Here is a 22845-nt window from a genome sequence, read left to right on the forward strand (position 1 = left end):
ATGCCTTCCTCATGATTGTGATCTGGAGACTGTCCTGAGATTCATACAGGCTAACAAAATATTTTTCTGTGATTTCTTTTAAATCTTTTGCATTTTAAAATATTTTTAAAATTTAAACATAAGTATTTAACAGTTTTTCATGTAAAGTTAGGGTTATTATAATTTAAAATAATTTATGAGTCTTTGGGAATTATATTGGCGCTTTTAACTTAATATATGTTGGAGTGCTCTTCTGTGTATGTTCTTGACTTTTAAATTGTCTCCCTGGCTTTTCGTATTTAGCTGTTAGAAGCAAGTTATAACGCTTTGACATTATTAGATCTTGTAACTATAAGGTTACTGATATATGGACCAGAGCTATTATTTTGGAATCAGTGTTTATACATCATGTTCAGTTACTATGGTCAGTTACAAAAGCTTTATGTAGAAATTTAATCAGCTGGTATATTGTCATAAATAAGTTCTTCATTGTAAGATACTCCAGGAGTCAGATATGTTATTTTCAACAGACTTTATTTATTATAAATAATGGATAGATTTTGAATAATGAGATTGAAAGTTCTTGTTTAATTCAAGATAAATCGTTGCTGAGAGAGCAAGGACACTGAAAATCTTTGTCTCTGTCTCTGTCTTTCTCACACACACACTTTTCACTCAGTGAGGTGAGCCAATTGGTCAGCGTGTGTTTTGTGCCTCATCTAGGAAAAGTCCAAATTACAGAAAAGTTATTTTACAACATTGGGGCACACACTTTTGATTTTTCATTAGGTTGTTTTGATTATCATTTATAAGAATTTAAGGCCCAAAGTGAGGTTTTAGACTTCAAATAGATTATGGGCTGGGGAAATGTTTGTAGTGTGATGACAACCTATACATAATGTTCACTACACACTTATAATTAGTTTGGTACAGTGGGTTCATCGTTTTCCAGGTGCTGAAATACTATTTGGGGGTGGGAGAGGCTAACCCCTACTCTTTAGAAGAGGAAGAATTAATTATGATGTCTAAAAATATATGACCTACGATAGATGATCTTTATCTATTTAGTTTACTATTATGCCTCATTTAGATACTTGGTCAGGTTTTGGAAACTACTGTAGAAATAGTTATTAAGGATGTCACGGAAATATTAGACCTCTCATAAGACAGGATAAAGAGCATTTTAACATATTTGTGACAGTATTAATGTCTTTGCTTCTAATGCTGAAGTACTCTTTGAAACTTGTGTTGCTCCCCATCTGGTTAGAAAAATGTATTTTTTTTTTCAAATAGTAATATTGTGAAAGAATAAGTTAACTGCTTGACATGCCTGTTTCAAGTTATTCCTTCATATAGCAATAGTTTTAACTATTTTTTTCCTTATCTCGTGTAGGAACAGCAAAAGTTACCATGTGTAAGCTGTAACTATAATAGGGACTGTAATGCAGCCTAGTTGTATATATGTTCTCCTTCCTTAATGGAGAAATTTTTAGAGTAATGTTTATTATCTACCATTACGTTTCAAAAAAATAATCTGTGATTATTATATCGTATGTGTTGTAACTGAGGGGGCCCACTTCCAACTACTGAGGGAGTCACTACAGCAATTTTACATTTTTTGGGGTAAAATACAAACTGCATTTCCTTACCTTTTTAAGAGAAACCATTTTTCTCCTTCAGGTTTAATTATTTCTCTTTGACCTAAACTAAGACTGATCCTCTGGTAGCCAGTTAAAATGTGTGAAGTAGGAGGAGTAAAGGAAACTCCAATCGTTAGTTGTAAGTTATAAAGCAAAGTTAATGCAGGTATACACAGCAAAAGGATTTATTTTAAAGGATAAAGGAAAATTTTATAAACTTGCCTTGTAGTTGGGACATGTTGGACGTCATAAAGAAAATCTTGTAAGTGTTTAGATATTTTACTATAATACTATGTCAGCTGATGAATATTGAAGTAGTTTACTTTTGTGTATCAACACTAATTTGAAATTGAATATTAAGGGACTATTTTATGCCTGTTTTCTTTCAAAGTTCAGCATGATTTAATAGGTATGGCTTTTAAAAATCATGCAGGGTATCCTTACGTAGTTTTATTTTTCATGAGACTAAATGGTATTCATTTTGGTAGGTCCAAGAATATGATTAAAAGAACGCTAGACATTTCAACATTTGCCGTGTGTTTACAACAAGTTTTCCATGTGGATAATAATGTGTAGATGTAAAATTAAAATTATGTAGAAAAATATAATTATATTTAAGTTTTTGGAGACTTCTGTGAACTTCTTAGTATCATGGATGTCCTGAGTAACTATAAAGAGCTTTCAAAAATGGCTTTTACATGCTTATAGTTTTGTATATGAATATATGCTTGAATTATATAAAGTTGTTTAGAAACAAACTTGCGCACTTATGATGCAGTTTAAAAGTACAAATAGATTTCTTTTAGTTGAGCTGGGTAAAATGTTAACTGTGCTGCAGGTTTATTTCTGCAGTAGAGCATAATGGTAGAGCATAATGTCGAGATAATTCTGTGGTCTGTTATTTTGTAAAATTGCTTCCTTTTTGAAGTTTGCTCAAATATAGGGAGCTGCCAGGGTGAATACTTCATAATACTTTGATTAATTTAGTGTCTCATTTTATTGCAGTGAGGGTTAAATGAGAATATTAAACTTTCCTTTACTGTTCTTTAACTGCCTGATTTCTACAGCTCTAGAAAACATTTTGACTAATGTGAGATAATGTAATTTTTTCTATTTCAAGTCATTACTCTGAGAAGTAGATAAGTTACAGATGCCAAATGCAAATATGTACAGCAATTTCATTTTTCAGTTTTTAGTGCAACAAAATAGCAGTATTATCATAACCTTTAGTATCATACAACGTTAGCCAGAAAAGCTAGCAGTTTATCCAAGAAACATACCTTTTTGTTTAACAGGTTCATCTCTCATAGTATTTTAAAATATGATAACACTTACCCCAAAAGAAGTTTTGCTGACATGGTGTCACTGTGCTGAAGAGGCTGTTTGATGCCATAGTCCCTCCTTTTTTTTCCAGATAGAACTTGTACCCTCTGTTGTAAATTCTGCTTGCAGCCTTAAACTGAAAATACAAACCATACCCAAACCTTGTTTTAGTTTTACAGTATGCCTGGAGTACATAGACTTTATATTTATTTTTTTCTGTCAAGAAATTATGTAGCTGGTAACATGTGAAAAGCAAGGAAACAAAACAAAAAGAGAATGAGCAAATATTTGAAGGACCTACTATTACTGCATAGACTGTGGTTAGAGAGCACTCACTGACTCTGTTGGTCTCGGTGGCTGGTAGTGACCTGCGGAGATTAACCATTTAAAAACCAGAGACTTCTTGCTGTCCTCCTGGAGAAAGTTTGCACCGCACTTGTGGTTCTGTGGTTGTTTGTGAGGCGAATGAAGCATTCACACAATCCAAAAAAGCAAAAGCTTTAAAACTCCTTTTTTTTGCAAGCACTATTACTGGAGAGACAGAATCATGTGGTTTGTGACCTCACAGTACTCAAAGTAAAGTGGGACTGCCTACCACTGTGGCTTTTCCCCCCTTGCTCTTGCTCTCTCTCTTTCACTGTCTCTCTCTCTCTCTTTCTCTCTGACAAAAGGCTTGTGGTAAGGCCCTTCCTGGCATCCAGAAGGATATAGCTTTTTAATTTTTGTGACTCATGAGGATTTGGATAGAATACAAATGCTGAAGGAGCCCAAACTCCTGTAAGGTTAAGCATTTGTAGAACAGAACTCTGCAGTTAAGGTTTTCCTTTCTATTCCCTGACCCCCATATTTTTTTTTTTTTTGCCTCCTTTTATTTAGTTCATTATTGTGTCTGTGGAAAAGAACAAAATTGGCTCAAGAGGCTGTGTGAAATTCTGAACAACAGTGATGATTTACAATAATTTACATCTTTGGATTGTATCACATTCTGGGGTCTGCTTCATATTTGCTGGGTGATTTGAGTCCTTCTGTTTTTCTTTTTCTTGTCTTCTTAAACTTGTGAATCTGTAAGTCATTGTAAAAAAGTTTACCTTTCTTAAGGTCTGGTTGCAAACTGCTTGCTGGGCTTGACTGTAATTGGCTGTCATGAAAGTGTTAGTCTGGAGATTCCTTTACAAATACTAAATCATGTCTGTCTGGTTAATGTATGATCAATATTAGATGCTGGCTCCTACAATAAAGATTGAATGTAATAGTATCTTTTGTATTGTGTATATGTTTATCTCATGACCAGTTTGAGGATCTGATAAAAAGTGAATGGTAAGAATTTTGATACACTTTGTTGGATGAATCTTAGTTTTTTTTTTTTATGCTTGTAATTTTGATTTTTCAAGGGAATGAATTTATCCTATATAATTCTTTAAATAATTTATTTGGATGTTAACTTTAACAGAGCCTTTGATAGCAAATCTTACACATCTATAAAGTAAAATTCTTATGTTATAACTTAGAATGTTCAATGTTACTGGCTTTATAAGCTCAGAATAGAGTGGGTTAACAGAAGCTGTAGTTTTTGTTTATAATGGAAGCTTTGAAATAAATTACAAAATGCTGTGTGTAGTAAGGAATAATGCACACAGACAGAGTATGTAGTCGTCTCGATTTGCTAATTCTGATTCAGAAGAAAATTGGAAACATCTTTGGGAAACTATCTCCTTTTTTGCCCCTTTGGACATGTATGTATAGAACTCATTTTCTTATTAGGATGATTATATATCATAGGCAGAGAATTTCATATTTATGAATAGAGCTTCCTGTTTTCATCAGTTGGGAGCGATGGGGTATTTTTCAACAAAAATTATAAAGCCGAACAGAACAATTTTCTAGGCTTTTTTTCTTTTTTCTTTTTTCTTTTTTTGCCATTTATCCACGCCACTCTGAATTTGCATGTTAGACTTCTTCCTAGTGTGATAGTAACAAGGAGTGGCGTGAAGTAAATGACTGGGAGTGTGGGCGGAGACCGTGAATTACAAAACATTATTTGGGGTGTATAATGGGGTTGGGGCTAGAAAACACTGAGGGTGGTGTTACAGCCAAAATATTCCCACTTCTGGTCTTCCTAGCAGAGTTTATTATCTGCTTTTGGTTTTTATTAGATAAAGATAAATGTACAAACACGTTCATAAGTTTCTTTACAAAAACTTCATGTGCCCAAAATATACTGGGGAGACATGAAAATGACTTCAATCCTTTATTATCCCAACCCTAGAACTTTTTCATAATAAACTTTTACTGATAGAAAACCAAAAATATATTTTAGTGTTTTATTTTCAATACAGATTTATTATGCCTCGTGGTGTGTATAAACAGGTTTTACATTGAAAAGTAAAAGCTTTCATTGAATGTGCAAGCTATTCAGTTATTCTCTTTCATAAATAAGGTGTACCAGTGTGATCTGTATTTTGAATTAATTTCCAGAGTAAATTAAAGGAGAGATTTGTCCGTATAATTTGTGGAGTTTCCAAACATAGTGCCATATGCACATACAATAGCAGAATCAGGTCATTGAAAAAATTTAGGTAGCTGTTGTAGTGTGTGTTTGGTAAGTAGATGCTCTTCTTTTAGAACGAACTTTTAGTTTCTGCAGAAGGATTCTTTGACATCTCACAACCCAAAGTTTTTGCTAAATATTTGCCCCTTAAACTTTTTTTTTTTGTTGTTGTTAAGTGTACTTTGGGCCCTACAAATTGACTTACATGTATTTAAATAATTTTTAACATCTGTGTATCCCTTAACTACTTGTTATCTTTTTGCAGGTAACTGTCCTACACATAATTTTTTGGTCAGGATCATTACTCTTATTGCATAAGAATTTAATAGATATTGTTGATTATGCACTTTGTTATCCTATGAGGTCCATTGAATTCTGGCAGGAGAAAAGGAAGTTGTGTGCTTTAAAGTCGGTATACTTATTACCCACACATATATGTATATTTTTTCTAAATTGTAAATATGTCGTCTTTGGAGCAAGTGTTACTTTGTGTTAAAAATTTTAAAACAGCAGTGATAACTGGTACACAATTGATAATTGACAGTTTGTTTCATTAGAAATAATACTCGCTGTATGTGATGAAGAGACTGACTCAGATAAGTTACTGCAAGTAAAGCTTTTCATTATGGATTTATACTATGCTTAAAATTAGAAATGAAAACCATAGATCTCAAAACTCCATCCTTTTTGGGTATATGTTAGTATTTGCTCTGTTGAAGGAAGTAACAAGTTTAGGTCGGCTGTATAAATTACGTACTTTCATGCCGTGGAAATGAAATATAGCTTTGAACTTGAAATTAGTTTCAGAAAGTAAAGCAATTATCTTGCTTCCCCATTACCTTGTATTTAATAAATTTGTCAACATGAGTTGAACTTTTTATATTTATACTGCAAAAAGTGTTTTAAATGAGACATGTATCTTCATGGTTATTTTTGAATTATTTTTTATTTTCTGAGCTAATTATCCTATTTGAATACAATAGTTTTATTAGTATCAATCTTGTGCTCATTTCTGTTGGTGTGTGTGGTTTCTTGGGGGGATTGTTTTAAACTTCCATTTACTACTCTTCTATTTTTCTTGTAATTGAAAACAATAGGAGCAAACAGTTTGATGTAGGGATTTTGTAAATTACAGAAATCCTGATTTAGCTTAAAATGTTCTCACTGATTGTGTGGTTTTAGTAAGGAACTTTCTTAATCTCTTGTTTCAACTTGGTTTGTGATCATTTTTTTGGACAGTTTTTTTTTGGATATGATATATAGCTGTTTAACTTTACATAGCATTTATTTGGCCTTATATTAATGATTTGAAATATTTTTATATTTGTAAGATATGTATAATTTTACTAATGCTTTAGATTATGATTATGAGAGATTAGTTCTACTTCATTTTAATAGGGTATATGTTCATATATACAACTACATGCATGTATTTGGTTTTGTGTGTTTGTACAGGGTGTTATTTTGTGGTACTTTATGTAATGAGAATATTTTTTCTGTTTTTTTTTCCTTCTCAGTTTGTTTTAATTAAATTATGTAAAAATCCAGAGCAACACCATGTCCATAATTGTTCGAACAACTTCATTTGGTTAGTAGATAGCAGCTATCTGTTTAAATGTAAAATTATGTGGAAATTGGATGCCCAAAGAGAAAATACTAAACTTTCTCCTTCTCTCTCTGTCCTCCCTCACTTTTCCCTTTCTTTCCTCCTTCTTTCCTCCAGGCTTTGTTTTTGGTTTCTCTTTCTCTGTTTTGACATTTCTGTAAAGTCTCAAAGTAGATTCTTATGGTTCTAGTAGGAGTTACTGACATTAATCTTCATTAATGACTACCTGGTGGCTTTGAAGCCTCTAACATTCAAGGCAAGTCATTGTTCTATACTGATACAGTACACCTCATTTGTTGGATGTATTGGCATCTGATTAGAGATTTTGTTTTCTTAATAGTTTTTAATTCCTTCCTCTATGTTACTTTATTTGTAACACATTGTTTCACATGACCTTTAACACTTTATGAGTATTACTTTGTCCTTTTAAAGGACAGAGTGATCTGTAATATATTAGTGTAGTTGTATAAATAATTCATATTTCTTATAATTATTAGAACAATTCATCTTCTAGTGCTGTCATTTTTCTAAGAAGAAAAAAAGGCGAGAACTTGCAGAAAATAAGGGAAATATGCTCATATGACAGCTGAGGATGTGGCTAGGCTAAAGCAGGAAACTACTACCCACAATGCAATGTTACATATACTACCACTTAATAAAAATTTATATCAAATATGCTACTGACAAAACCAAAGAAAAATAATATCCCAACTATAGTAGTTAATGTACTAAATATATCTAGGGAAAAGTGAAACTAATCTCTTTGGAACCTTTGTACTTGGAGAATATAGTAAATTAAACCGTAGGACATCATATAATACATTGGAGCACTGTGATAACTTGGCCTTTGTGCAGTAAGACTTGATTGTAGGTGAAACTGTCTTATGAGAACCTTTTTGGTATTAACTTTCCTGAAAAAGGCACAAAAGGACACTCTCTTTTTCAATTGAGTTGTTGCAGTATTAAAAAGGGTTAAAGGACATTATGATCTAGTTGGAAAAGTAAGTTAATTATGAGATATACTTGTCATGAGAATTTAAACTTTTTACCTAACCAGGTGTATTTCTTTATTTCTTTATATATATATATATATATATATATATATATATATATATATATATAAGTTGTTTTTTATTGCCAAGTTTGAATTAGGGCTTAAGTTGAGGCTTCAGTTTCCACTGAGGTATTTTTCTTTTCAAAGTAATTGTTTTTCTTGCTGTTTCTTTTTATTTTTGTTAACCTACTACCTATAGCTTACCTGATTGATCCATATGCTTTAGGGAGGTTAGTTTAAAGCAAAAATGTAAACTGCTTTTATAATGTGGTTGACAAAGATATTAGGATATCATCTTAAAAAGTCAGATTTCAATATACTTAGGGTTTCTGTTTATAAATCTTAATCTTCTGTGCTCTGAGCTGTCAGACTTTAGCAATTTTGATGGATTTAGGACCTTAGTAATTTAGATGAATTTTGAGGTTTTATAAGGGAGGTTTTGTAAGATTTAAATAAGTGAACCTATTAGAGATTTTGAATTGATAATGTATAGAAATTTTATCAGATAATAGAAAAGACTATCAAGTTAATGTTACTTATGAAAGATCCCCTCCTTAGTATTCCAGTGTATGAAATTTTCTCTGTTTCATACCTGGCATGGTATTTGTCATCTCATTATTTAAACATTAATACATTGTTTGTATCTCTATTAAGAATGATTTGCTTAATTGTTTGGAGTATTTTCTCCTTTAGAGACGGCTTATCAATAACAGCTGTAGTACTGTGGCTTTTCTCCATGGACGCATGGTGGTCTTTGGAACAACGTTCTTCAACTTTGACAGGTGAGACAGAGGCTCTCCAGTGCCACTGCTTTTGGATGAATCTAGCTGCGGTTGGAGAAAGTGCATCTTGCCAAAATATATGGGTGAGACCACACACAGCCTTTAAAATAGTTATTGTAGGCTTATTTTTAGGGATACATGTCTTGACAGTTCTTTTATTTGCATGCCAATTTCATTGCTGTGTATAGATTTTTCATTGGTTTCAGTAAAAGGGATTGTAGATTTAGATCTATCTTTGTTAAGCCTTGTGTGTAGTTTACACTAGAAAATACTCGAGTTCAGCCATAATCAACAGTATAGAAAATATATTGAAAATGAGCCACTTAGAATACTGATTATTTTTTAAAATAAATTTGACAGTATTCCCCTTGAAAACCTCAATTTCCCAGGAGGCTTAGTAATCAAAAATTGCTCTAGTTTGAACTTGAAGAAATAAATTGGGAAAAGAGGTTAAAAGTATTCATATACTTTAATTATTAATAGTAAAAAAAAATTCGTGGTTCTTTTTCAGAGGTGCATGTTTTTAGAATATTGATATAAGATGTTATTCAAAATGTGTTACACTTTAGTGAAAGCTTGAAAGCATAAAAAAATTGCCAAAGAAGTCAACTTCTAAATGCAAGCTGTCTAGTCTTTATGAGATGATTAAAACTTTATTCATTTTAGTAAACTATATAAAATTGACTATACATTTACAAAAGAATATGTTTAGTGTTCTGAAACTGGGTTTGTTGGTGACCAATAAAAGCACTCTTTTAAACTTTTATAAAATGTAATCTGACCAGTGGAAACACTCTTAGATTTTTATAAAATGATGTGTTTTTTTAATAAAATGATGATTTGGATAATTACTCATAATTCTTATTAAGCATGATAATATTAAAAGTTCTTGAGTCCCAGCAGGCAGTTGGTCATAAGACTTTTGATAATCCCTCAGTTTGGCTGGGAATATATAAAAATTGTAACCAAGATAAGATTACAGTTTCATTCTAGATACTTTTTATAGGGAAAACAGAATCTACCAAGATAATTGGAATTTCAATTTCCTTCCCACTTTTATCAGGATACCCTTTCATTGCTAAATGGTTCTGCCAGGAAAGCACTGGGGAAATTGTGTTCCTACAGCTTTTCCAGAGAAAAAGTTTATAGAACGAAGAGAGAACATAGTATACACAAAAAGACTGTTGAAAGAAAGAATTGGCTCTTGCCTCTCCGAAATTGGTCATATATGTGAATCCTGACAGGATGCTAGGTTTTAAAAAGAGCATCCAAATGTGAGATATTTGGGGCAGCTTGAATATGGCCTGATATTGATGATACTATGGAATATTTATTAAATGTGATAATGTTATTGCACATATAGAGGAAAATACCCTTATTCTTAAAAGAGGTGCATGAGGAATTATTTTCATGAAGTCAGATGCAAATAAGTAAGTAAAACAAATGTGGCAAAACATTAATAATTGGTGAATCCTGGCAAAGGGTATACAGGCATTCATTTTACTACTTTTCACCTTAGTGAGTTCTGAAAGGTGAAGCATTTTGTGGAAAAGGTATATAGAGATTTTACTTCAACTTGAAATTTTATTTATTCCTATAGTCAGCTTTAAAAAATGAAACTGTATGATTAGCCTAGGCTATACTTCGTAATTTTAGATTTTAGTTAATGGTTTTACTTTTTACATTCACGTTAAAAAAATTATTACTGAATTGTACCACTGCTGTTAACTTGCTTATAGTATTATTTTCTGTCAAGAAATATTTTAATGAGGAGAGGCCTATTATCTCTATTTCTATGCAAATTATTTATCCTGAATCTGTGTCATACTAGTTAATACCCTGTCAGTGGTCTGTACGAGAGGGCCAGATAGAATATATTTTTGGCTTTATAGGCCATAAGGTTTCTGTCTACCAATCAATTCTGCCATTGTAGTCTGAAAGCAGACAATAAGTAAATTAGACAATAAATAAATGAATGGGCTTGGCTGTGCTCCAGTAAAACCTTGTATATACATAAATAGGCAGCCAGAGTTTGCTCACTCCTGCCACCTACACTTTATATACAGAGATCTGTGGCCAGTGGATAGCCTCTTTTATGAAACAAGCAAGAAGAGTTTGAAATAATGATCAAACTTTTAATATACATGTTATAATAGAATTCTTTCTTATTTATAAAAAACTTGTTTTTTCTGTTTTTAGTTTATTATATTAAAGATCACATGTGTATATCTTGTAAACTGTGTTTAAACAGGGCATTTTCATCTTGATCATGTAATTATATATTGTGAATAGTTTTATAAGGCACTCTGAGATCCTTTTAGGGATAAGGTTGGAATCTAAATAAATCTTGATTATAGACTATTCCCACATTATCATAAATCTCAATATTTAATTTAGTTCATCACTAATAAGAAAGATGTGAAGAAATTTTAGTAGTGATTGTGATGAGCTATTTTCCCTGTTTTCCATTTATATTGAATTTAAATCTGAGTAGAAAAAAGGATTATTTTTGGTATTCTACTCCAGAACATTCATTGCACCCATTATTGGACATAATATCCAAATTAAATTAGTTCTCTAAAGATTCATCTATATTAGGTAGACTGAGTATTATTTATTGGCTGCTGCTACTGATTACAACAACTGAACAGGGAAAGTATCTTTTTTAAAAACCGGTAAAGAGCAAATGGACCCATATTCTGATCTGAATTTAAGACCTGTAATGTATTGATATTTTAGGCTTTAAATAAATGAGTTATATAGAAATGAGATAGCTTTAAGCAAGAGTTTACAATTCAGTTATTGAACACCTTATTTTATGAACATTTTAAGCAATTCCAGGTATTACACAGCTAAGGATCAAACAGTTGAAAAATTATTACATAAATCTCATACAATTTTTTAAAAAATATTTTATTTATTCATGAGAGACACAGAGAGAAGAGAGGCAGAGAGAGAGGCAGAGACATAGGCAGAGGGAGAAGCAGTCTCCATGCAGGAAGCCTGATGCAGGACTCGATTCCAGAACTCTGGGATCACGCCCTGAGCCAAAGGCAGATGCGCAACCGCTGAGCCACCCATGTATCCCAAATCTCATATAATTTAATCACAAAGGAGCAATGTTCCTCTCTTCTTTCTCCCTTATAAGTTCTGATCATTGCCTGTTTGCCCTCATTTATGATAAAGTTTTAATATGATTGTTTTTATACTTTTCCCTGCTCTAGTACTTATTATAAACAAGTTGTACAAATCAGTGTTAGTATTAAGAATAACCTGTCTGGGAACGAAACATGAAAATCTAATATACAGAGACTCAAAAGCATCATACAGGGTCATTAATGGGAGTTCAGACTGTCCCATCTACCTTAATAGATTTTTAAAGGAATCACTGTGTTACAGCAAGAGGAACATTCTATTAAGCATACTTTATTTAAAAAGATAAAAAAAATATTTAAAATTTATGTAGGGAAGATTTTCATCTAAAGTTAATAAAAAAAATAGGGACGCCTGGGTGGCTCAGTGATTGGGCGCCTGCCTTTGGCTCAGATCATGATCCCAGGATCTGGGATCAAGTCCCTCATCAGGCTCCTTATGAAATGCCTGCTTCTCCCTCTGCCTATGTCTCTGCCTCTCTCTCTCATTCTGTGTCTCTTATGAATAAATAAATAAATCTTTAAAAAATTAATAAAAATAGTTTTGGCATTTAAAATTATAATATTCATTTATTAGGAAAATTAACCTTTTTTTTTAAAAAAGATTTTATTTATTTATTCATGAGAGACACAGTTTATCCAACTGTAGAAGGACATCTTGGTTGCTTCCAGGTTCTGTCAATTATGAATAAAACTGCTGTAAATGTAAGTGTAGGTTTCAGCATAGACATGTTTTCAGTTCATTTGAGTAAATACTTATGAATATGATTGCTAGATAGTTTGGTAATACCTAACCAAACCAAATATTTAGCTTTGTAGGAAATTGCCAAACTGTTGTCCAAAGTGACTGTGTCATTTTGCATTCCTGCCAGTAATGAATGATAGCTCCTGTTGCTCCACATTATTGCCAGGGTTTGCTATTCTCCCTGTGTGGCTTTTAGCCATTCTAATAGATGTATAATGGTACCTCCTCTTTTTTTAAATTTTGCGATTCCTCAATGATAAATGATGTTCAGTGTCTTTTCATATGCTTATTTGCCACTATAAGCAGAGGTACTTGTGAGATACATGTTCTATTTTTAATTTATCATTTTGTATTTAGTTAAGAGTTCTGTATATGCCGCATTTTGTTTATACATATATTTGTTGATGGACACTTGGTTATTTATTTCTCTTCCAGCAGTAGTTCAAGCCTTTAACAAAGATCAGTTGACTATATTTGCGTGAGTCTGTTTCTGTGCTCTCTGTTCTGTTCCATTGATTTAAATGTCTGCTCTTTTGCCACTATCACACTGTCTTGAATAGTATAGCTTTATTATGTTACAGTGATAGAATATCAGTTTGTTAGTTTGTTATTTCGTAAAGTAACTTGTTGGGATTTTCATTGGGATTGCATTGAATCTGTATATCCAGTTGCAGAAAACTGACATCTTAACAAAGTTTTCTTCTGGTCAGTGAAAACATTTATTTAGATCTTCTAGGTCTTCTTTAATTGCACTCATCAGAGTTATGTAGTTTACATCATATGAATCTTCTACATATTTTTTTAGATTAATACCTAAATATTCATTTTTTTATGGCAATATAACTTCATAAGTTTCAAGTTCCAATTATTGATTGGTGGTATTTAGGAAAGTAATTGGTTTTCATATACTGACCTTGTATTCTACAGCTTTACTACTAATTACCTGTTATTTCTAGGAATATTTTGTTGAGTCTTTGCAATATTCTGCATAGATGTTCATCTCATGTGTGAGCAAAGATAGCTTTCTTTCTTTCTTTCCAATCTTCATTCCTTTTATTTTCTTTCCTTAGCTTATTTTATCAACCAGAACTTCTGTTATGTTGAATAGGAATGGTGAAAGAGAATATCCTTGCCTTGTTACTGATCTTACTAGGAAAACATCTAGTTTGTCACCGTGAGGTATGACATTAGCTGTAGGGTTTTTGCCAGTGTTCTTTATCAATTTGAGGAAGTTGCCCTCTATTTCTAGTTTGCTGAGAATTTTTTATCATGAATGGTATTGAATCTTGTCAGATGCTTTTTCCTTATCTATTGAAAGGAATATACCACCTTTCTTCTTCAGCCCATTGATGTGATGGATTATATCAGTTGATTTTTAAATGTTGAATGAGCCTCTCATACCTAGAATAAATCTTATTTTATAATCTCATGTAATTCTTTTTATACGTTACTGGATTTGATTTGCTAATATTTTGTGAAGGATTTTTTTGTATCTATGTTCATGAAAGATACTATTTTGTATTTTTCCTTATTTGTAATGTCTTTGCTTTCGGTATTAGGGTGCTGTTCAGAGAATGAGTTAGGAAGTGTTCTGTCAGTATCAGATTGTAGAGAGTTGTGGAGAATTTCTTCCTTAAATGTTTGTTAGAATTTCCCAGTGAAGGTGTCTTGGCCTGGTGCTTTCTGTTCTATAAGGTTATTACTTATTTATTCAATTCTGAAAATAGATGTAGACTTAATTAGGTTATCTACTCTTTGCTTTAAGTTTTGATAGCTGTATCGTTTAAGCAATTGGTCTCTTTATCTGCATTTTCAAATTTTGGGCATGGAGTTGTTTATAGTGTTTCTTTGTTATCCTTTTAAATATCCAAGGGATAAGTAGTGATGCCCCCTCTTTCATTTCCCATGTAATTTATATCTTCTTTTTTCTTATTTTATTTTTTTTATTGGTGTTCAATTTGCCAACATATAGAATAACACCCAGTGCTCATCCCATCAAGTGCCTCCCTCAGTGCCCGTCACCCAGTTACCCCACCCCCCACCCACCTCCCTTTCTACCACCCCTTGTTCATTTCCCAGAGTTAGGAGTCTCTCATGTTTTGTCTCCCTTTCTGATATTTCCCACTCAGTTTTTCTCCTTTCCCCTTTATTCCCTTTCACTATTTAGTTCTTGATCTGACTAGAGGTTTACAAATTTATTTGTTTCAGAAAACCAGCTTTTGGTTTCGTCAGTTCTGTTGATTTCCCATTTTCACTTGCTTTAATTTTGGTTTGAAGTTTTATTATTTCTTCTGCCTATTTTGAATTTAATTTGTCCTTTATCTATTTTCCTAAGGTGAAAGCTTAGATTTCTGATTTTAGATCTTTCTTCTTTTCTAATACATGCATACAATTAGATCAGTCTCTCTAAACACTTCTTTTGATATAGTTGGATTAATATCTACTGTACTTGCAGCTATTACCTATTATTGCCCTGTTTTTGTTTCTTTTTGGGGGAAGAGTTACTCACTTTTAAAATTTCTTCCTGGTATTAATTGAGCACTTATATGATTGTATCTTCTTTCCTTCCTTAACATATCAGTAAAACTTTTCTTCCCTTTTTAAAAAAACTTTTTTAGTGGCTACTCTAGAGTTTAGAATATGCACTTAAAACTAATCCAACTCCAATTTGAAATAACAGTACATAGTTTCTTATGTAGTGCAAATATCTTATAAAAGAGTATTCCCTCCTTATAAAACCTTGCTGTCATTCATTTATCTGTAAGCTATAAACATTGAGTCCATTGTTGCTGTTATTATTTTGATCAAGCTGTGACTTGTTATATCAATTATTAATAGATAAAATAAAAATTTTTTTAAATAAAAGTTTATTTTACCTTTATATATACCTTGTCTAATACTGTCCCTTTTTTTTTATATAGATCTGTGTTTCTGACATATCATTTTCTTTCTCTTTGAAGAATTTCTTTTAACAATTTTTGCAAGGCAGGTTTACTGATGATGGATTAGAGAGAGAGTGAGAGAGAGAGAGAGTTTTATTTCTCTACTTTTGAAGAATAAGTTTGCTGGACACAGAATTCTAAGTGGGTTTTTTTCTTTCAACACTTCAAATATTTAATTCGTCTTTTTTCTTTCTTGCTTAGTTTCTAAAGAGAAGTCCAGTGCAATTCTTACTTTGACTACTTTGACCTATAGGTAAGGCATGTGTGTTATTTTCCTGGCTTCTTTCAAGATTTTCTACAGTGTGAATATGATATGCCGAGGTGTCAGTATTTTGGTGTTTATCCTACTTGGTTCTTTCTGAACTTCCTGGATTTGTGGTTTGGTGTCTGTCCTTAATTTTGGAAAATTCCCAACCATTTTTATTTCAACTATTTCTTCTTTCCTTTTCTGTTTTCTTCTACCTTTGGTTGTACTATTACATGTATATTGCTTTTTGGGTAATTTTCCCACAGTTCTTGAATAATTCTTTTCTTTTTTTATTCTTTTTTCCTTTTACCTTTCAGTTTTGGAAGTTTATTGACATATCTTCAAGCTCTGTGATTCTTCCCGCTACCATGTTCAATCTGCTGATGAGCCCATTCATTTTATTTTTACAGTGTTTTGATTTTATTTTTTAGCTTTTCTTTTTAGATTTTTAATTTATTTTAGTATTTTCTTCTCTTTGCTTACATTACCCATGTTCTCACTTGATGTCTACTTGTTCCATGAGAGCCTATAGCATACTAGTTTAGTTCATGTAAATTTTAGTCTGATTTTTAAATTTCTGACATATCTGAGTCTGGTTCTGATTCTTGCTTTAATTCTTCAGATTAATGTTTTGCCTAATTAGCATCTCTTGTAATTTTTTGTTGAAAGTCAGATAAAAGAAACAGGTAGGTAGGCTTTCAGTATGAAATGTCTATGTTTATCTGGCTAGGAGTTAGGCCATGATTCTGTTGCTGTAGCAATAGTGTCAGAGACAAAAGTTTTCTGAGTGTTCTTGTTTTTGTTTCTCCTGTTGGCATTGAAGTTCCCTTGAGACTCTTTCTTAAGTAGATAGAGTCTGAGGCTTTTGGGTCTTTCAGCTCTACTCTTATTGTGCAAAAAGCTGATTTATGTGGTAGTAGTGGTGGCAGAAGGGGAAGTGTAGTGTAATTCTGTGATTAGTTTTTAGTCTTTCAGTGAGTCTGTGACTTTTGTAAGTGCTTCTCTTATTCTCCTTCCCTCTCTTCTCACCTCACACTGGGTTAAGTAGGAAGGCTAGAGGAGCAGGGGTTGAGTATTTTTGTTTCTCCATGTGAAGGCTAGATGAGGCTGGAGTTGGAGATTTCCCTTCTCCTATTCCAAAGACTGTTGAGTGCTGGAGTTAAGTGTTTTTCTTTCTCTAGGACAGTCAGTCTTGGTGTATTGCAAGTGGTTTAGGTTTTGGTAAATAGTTCCCTCTAAGGGCTCTTTTGTTTAGCAGAACAGAATACTCTGGAGCTTTTTCAAAATGATTACTTTCCCCTTTCCCCTTCTGAAGGGGATTTTTCCTTGGTATTCACCCTGAGAACATGGTAGGTATCTGGAAGATAAAATAGTGTATAGATCCCCCCTTCCCCCATCTAAAGCTGGACTACCTTGAGTTTCTGTCTTTTCTGCTAGTCCATGCTTAATTTTTAGCAGTTAATGAATACTTACCCTTTAAGTGTTCCTACCTGGTTCCAGTTAGGGGTTCTGCTTTTGGGAAGCTGTAACTCTGTATTCATTTGTCAGTCTCCATCAGTGTTTATCACATTGGTTTGCCCTGTGATCTCAATTCTCTGATGGATTTAAGAGTGGTTGATTTTCAGTTTGTGTAGCTTTTTTCTTATTTTTAGGAAGGGAGTGACGCCTTCCAACCTGTTTACATGTCAGACTGGAAACCAGATGTCACAACCTTTTTTACAACAATTTTATATATATAGCATTATCTTAAAATATGGAATTTAAAAGTTTAGTATCACTCACTCATTTGTTCATTCTAGCAGCATTTATTAAGCACTATGTATTAAGCTCTATGTTAGTGCTGGGATTACAGAGTTAAAGCGTAGTTCACAAGGGAAATGAATTAATATTGAACTATTTGGAACACGCAAATAAGTCAATGAATGTAATATTGTGTGTTGAATACTATGACATATAAACATGAAGTATATACATGATACTAGATATGGTGGAAAATTTCAACCAGATTGATGAATTCAGTGAAAGTTATTCAGAATTGGTGAAAATTAGCTGAATTTGAAGGACTCTTAGGCGTTGATTCAACACCTGTAGGTAGGAAAGGCAAGAGGAGGGAGATACAAGAAGGAATGTTAAGGACCAAGACCACATGGAGCAGCTTACAGCATTTTGTGAATTGTACTCAATTCTAAGGTGTTGGGGCAAAGTTGGGTGAAAAATGGCCAGTCTGGAAAGGTAGACAGAGATTAATCAAGAAGGGCCTTATTTGTTAGGCTATTTAAGTTGATTGAACTTTATGTTCAAAACTAAGGGGAGCCATTATTACTTTTTTTTGAGGAGGGAAGTGACCTGATACAGGTGTAGTAGTGTTGAGGATGCATTATTAGAGGGGTCAGGGAGGTTTTCTTAGTTGAAAGAGAGTCTGAATGAAAGAAAATGATAGAAGGAAAGTGAACTCTAAAACCACTGATGGAAGTTGAAGTTTATGTTCATGTAGTTCTGTTCATAAACAAACTGAGTGGACATTTTGTTAAGCATTGTTAGAATAGACTTATCCAACTGAATTGAGGTGAATATATTTGTGAAAGGTTTTTATTAATAAATTCAAAATCTGACAAATCATATATACTTTTTCTGTCATAGCACTAAACCATGAAGTGCAGTAAATAATGCATGGAAACAATAAACATTGCAGTTATATTGGAGCTGGTATGAAAAGACCATGATATGTATTTTTTCAAAAGATTATTTATAATTGCAGGTGGTGATATAAAATGAATTATGTTCCAGTAATGTGAATGCTCTTGGTTCTTATTTATGGCTAAAAGCTGGTATTTCTACTTTAAAAAATAGAGGTAGCCTTGAGTCTTAGTTTGGAAATATCTATGGGCCATGATTAGCCATATTATTTTCCAGGCTTTATACTTAAAGATAAATATTGCTTCCATAATTCTTGGACTTGTCCTTGAAAAGCAAACAAGCAAATACAAAATCTTGAAGAAGCCTAGTCAGTAGTGATTTCCATTGAAATGTGTTGAGAGTCGAAAGATCAGGCTATGGATTTAATAATAGTAATGGAATCCATGCTGCCTTTGCTCTCAGTGTTTCCATTGGAATAAGAATTTCAGCTAGGAATAAGAATTTCTAGGAATAAGAATTTCAGCTTGTTGACTTCCCCTGTCATTTGTGTTTTTATAGGGCTCAAGTGCATTTTAATGGTTAAGTATGTTATAGACAGGAGACGATTTTGTACCATTGGTTACATTAAAAAAAAAAATAAAAGGAAAACTTGGTGTAGTTGACGTCGTTCACTTTCTAAGATCTTTTTGACATTTTTACCTATTAAAATGATTTGGTTAATAGACTCTACAACTAAAAACAAACACCTGGGAAGCTTTTCTGTTTGTGTTTTTCTGCTTTCAGTTTGAATGTTGGTTTTTTTCTTTTTTTCTCCTAATTACCTTCCTTCTTGGCCTTTCTTGTTAGGAACTTTTTAAAAGAAACTTTCTGAGGTCTGTTGGTATAGCTTTGAAATAGCTTCTGTTAATAGTCTATTTAGTTTTAGGAAAATGATACTACCATTTTAGAGCAATGGAATACTCGGAATAGCAAATGGTATCATTAATGCTAAACATAATGATAAAATAGTGGAAAAATTGAATATGTTTAGTTTTTTTGGATTTAATTACATTGAAAGTGTCTCTTTTTCAGCATAATTATTGACTAATTATTCTGGTAATTTATCTTTCCTTTAAATTATTTAAAATAAAATTCCTCACAGTGCTAAATTGTTTTTCAAAATTACAGCTCTTTAATTTGGGTGGGTGGGTAGAGAGAAGTTACTTTTATCTGTAACATTTTCCTGTAGAAAGCAGTATTAAATGTCTTTTAATCTATTCCAAGTGAAATGTAATTATTAGATGTTGGTATTTATACATATAAATGGATAAAAGTATATATATTTTTTCCATTTACGTAGCATCCAGTTGATGCAAGTGACTCTAGATCCTGATCTGTAGTGTGTGGGCGGTCATTTGCCTTGTAGCAGGAGATTTATGCAACTTTTCTACAATAAATAATGAAATCTACTTGAATGAATACAAAGTTAAAGAAAAGTGTCTATACTTTAGTTCCTTTTTAGTTATATTAAAACAAAGTATAGGCATACCTTGGAGATACTGTGGGTTTGGTTCCAGGCCACTGCAACAAAGTGAATATCACAATAAAGTGGATCAAATGAATATTTTGGCTTCCTAGTCTTTATAAAAGTTGTGTTTACATTATACTGTAGTCTTTTAAGTGTGCAGTAGCAGTATATCTTAAGGAAGTACACACCTAAATAAAAAATTATTTATTGCTAAAAAATGCTAACCATCATTTTAGTTCTCAGTGAGTTGTAATCACAGATCACAAATCACCATAACAAGTATAATAGTAATGAGAAAGTCTGAAATCTTTTAAGAATTACCAAAACATTACACAGAAACACAAAGTGAGCAAGTGCTTTTGTAAAAATGGCGCCCCAGACTTGCTCAACACAGAGTTGCCACAAACCTTCGAATTATAAAAAATGCAGTGCCAGGTGCAAAAAAGTGAAGCACAATAAAATGAGGTATGCCTGTAGCATTTAATTGAACAAGGTTTTATCAGCTTTCTAGCAGGTGCCATATATCAGTAATACAAAGATGGATAAACCCAATTGATTTCTTGCTATCAGGCACAAGGTTATTTAAAAAGGAGATAGTCTTGCAAACATTATTTAGAATCTAGCTCTGAACAGGGTGCGAGGGAGTCCTGATTGGCAGCAAGCACTTCCGCCAGATGCTGTGATGTGAACTAGGAGTTTGCTAGGTAGGGACCAGAACTAACACAAAGGCCACTTCAGCAGAGCTTAGGGAATCATCTCCTCACCCTCTGTCAGCAAAACAAAACAAAGTACTGTACCAGTAAAACAAAACCTCAAAATATTAAGAAAAACGTAAAGGGATAAGCAGCAGACAGACAAAATGAATTTACCATTGTGTTTTAATGGGTTGAAATTCTGCAAAGCTAGATTGGAAGAGCATGAATTATGAGATGAAAAAGAGTAAGTCCCTTGCTGTGATTGTATTTGCTGTGTGATCCTAGATAAGTCAAGTTTCTTGGTCTTCAGTTTTCCTCCTCATAGTAGCTGCTGTTGGTGCCATACCCAGATCCTTTTACCTGGATGGGTATTTGCCCATCCCTCACCTGTAGACCTGGTGACTGACAGCTCTTAGCAGAAAACACCTCCACAAAATTATTGGGAGCTGACTTACCAGAGGTGCCTAGGACATACTGTTTCCCTGTTCCTCAGGGCATGGGTAGGTCACCTGTAGCCAGTGACTGACTTTTATGGGATATGAGTGCATGGTCATTTAGACTCCATAGTTCACTGTGGGATCAGGATGAGATTATACTTCAACTGCACCTTTGGCTTTCTTGCCTTACCCATTTCTTGGACTTTCTGTTGAAAGCACTCCCTCAGCATTTTCATCTGAGCCTTTGCTTTTCAGGAACTCACTGAAGACACTTCCTCCCCCATTTAAAGTTGTGGTCAAATACACATAAGGTGTGCCATTTTAACTATTTTAAAACGTATAGTTTGGTGGCAGTAAATACATTCACAGTGCTGTGCAGCTATCTAGTTACTGAAAGTTCTAAAACATTTTTGTCACCCCAAAGGGCAACCCCATACTCATTGAGCAGTTGCTTCCTACTACTACTCACTGTATCACTCTCCTACTCCCACAAAAAAAACCCCCAGCCATTGGCAATACCTAGGAGTGGAATTCCTGGCTCATACTGTAATTATGGGTTTAACTTATTGAGGAACTGCCATTTGTTTTCCATAGAGGCTGCCTCATTTTTCATTCCCACCACCAGTGTACAAGGGGTCGAATTGCTCCACATCCTCTTTAACACTTTTGTTTGTTTTTTGTTTTTATGTTCAACTAGTGGGTATGGACATTTATCTTTAAACTTGAGCTAAGATTCATCCTAAGATTATCATGAGGATCAAATAACTTGTTACATAAAATATTTAGCACATCACAGCACCATAGAGATGCCTTTACTTCTCATGTCATGACCTACAGTTTGAACTGAAGTAGGATTTATTTTTTATTTTTATTTTTATTTTTATTTTTATTTTTATTTTTATATTTTTAAAAGATTTTATTTATTTATTCATGAGAGACATAGAGAGAGAGAGAGGCAGAGACACAGGCAGAGGGAAAAGCAGGCTCCATGCTGGGAGCCCGATTGCGGGACTCGATCCCGGGACTCCTGGATCACGCCCTGGCCAAAGGCAGGCGCTAAACTGCTGAGCCACCCAGGGATCCCCTATTTTTATTTATTTATTTTTTAAGATTTTATTTATTTATTCATAGAGACAGAGAGAGAGCGAGGCAGAGGGAGAAGCAGGCATCATACAGAGAGCCCGATGCGGGACTCGATCCAGGGTCTCCAGGATCACTCCCTGGGCTGCAGGCGGCGCTAAACTGCTGCGCCACCGGGTCTGCCCTGAAGTAGGATTTAAACAATAGGTCTGTTCTTAGGTTTTATAAGACTTACATAGAGGATCATAAATTATGAAAGACCATGGGGGAAGGCTAATTTAAGTCTATAGAATTAAGCTTTTAGTTATTTCTTTTTATATTTAAAATATGTTATTCTTTACATAATTTCAGTGTAAGAAAAAATGATTGGGGCTCTTTTATTTTCAGTGCCTGTTCATTAGCAAAAGAGCCACTTTCACCAAGAACTTGTCATTATTCTACTTTGTTGTAAATCCTGTTTGTATGCTGATT

The 22845-nt window shown here is 33.2% G+C and overlaps 2 protein-coding genes across 13 annotated transcripts in view; one reads left to right on the forward strand and one right to left on the reverse strand.

Moving 5' to 3' along the window:
• The window catches only part of RUNX2 (RUNX family transcription factor 2), a 220174-nt gene extending 216682 nt beyond the window's left edge, over positions 1–3492 (reverse strand). Inside the window, exons 1-2 of one of the 4 annotated variants that reach the window (XM_072832807.1) lie at positions 3279–3492; positions 2955–3078 (exon numbers count right to left, since the gene is read on the reverse strand). In XM_072832807.1, the coding sequence (XP_072688908.1) occupies positions 2955–3078; positions 3279–3416 (262 nt within the window). In that variant the 5' untranslated portion in view covers positions 3417–3492. The remainder of the gene's footprint in view (positions 1–2954; positions 3079–3278) is intronic. The other 3 variants (XM_072832804.1, XM_072832803.1, XM_072832802.1) reach the window with 3 other exon arrangements.
• SUPT3H (SPT3 homolog, SAGA and STAGA complex component) overlaps positions 1–22845 on the forward strand; it is a 602245-nt gene that overhangs the window by 52767 nt on the left and 526633 nt on the right. The window contains exon 2 of one of the 9 annotated variants that reach the window (XM_072832816.1): positions 8844–8932. The exons of 7 other annotated variants lie outside the window; for them this stretch is intronic. In XM_072832816.1, coding sequence (XP_072688917.1) covers positions 8895–8932 — 38 coding nt within the window. In that variant the 5' untranslated portion in view covers positions 8844–8894. Of the gene's footprint in view, positions 1–8843; positions 9016–22845 lie in introns of all 9 variants that reach the window. One more of the 9 variants, XM_072832820.1, reaches the window with a different exon arrangement.

The sequence above is a fragment of the Canis lupus genome, chromosome 7 (genome assembly GCF_048164855.1).
Source record: "Canis lupus baileyi chromosome 7, mCanLup2.hap1, whole genome shotgun sequence".
NCBI classification, from domain to species: Eukaryota; Metazoa; Chordata; class Mammalia; order Carnivora; family Canidae; genus Canis; species Canis lupus.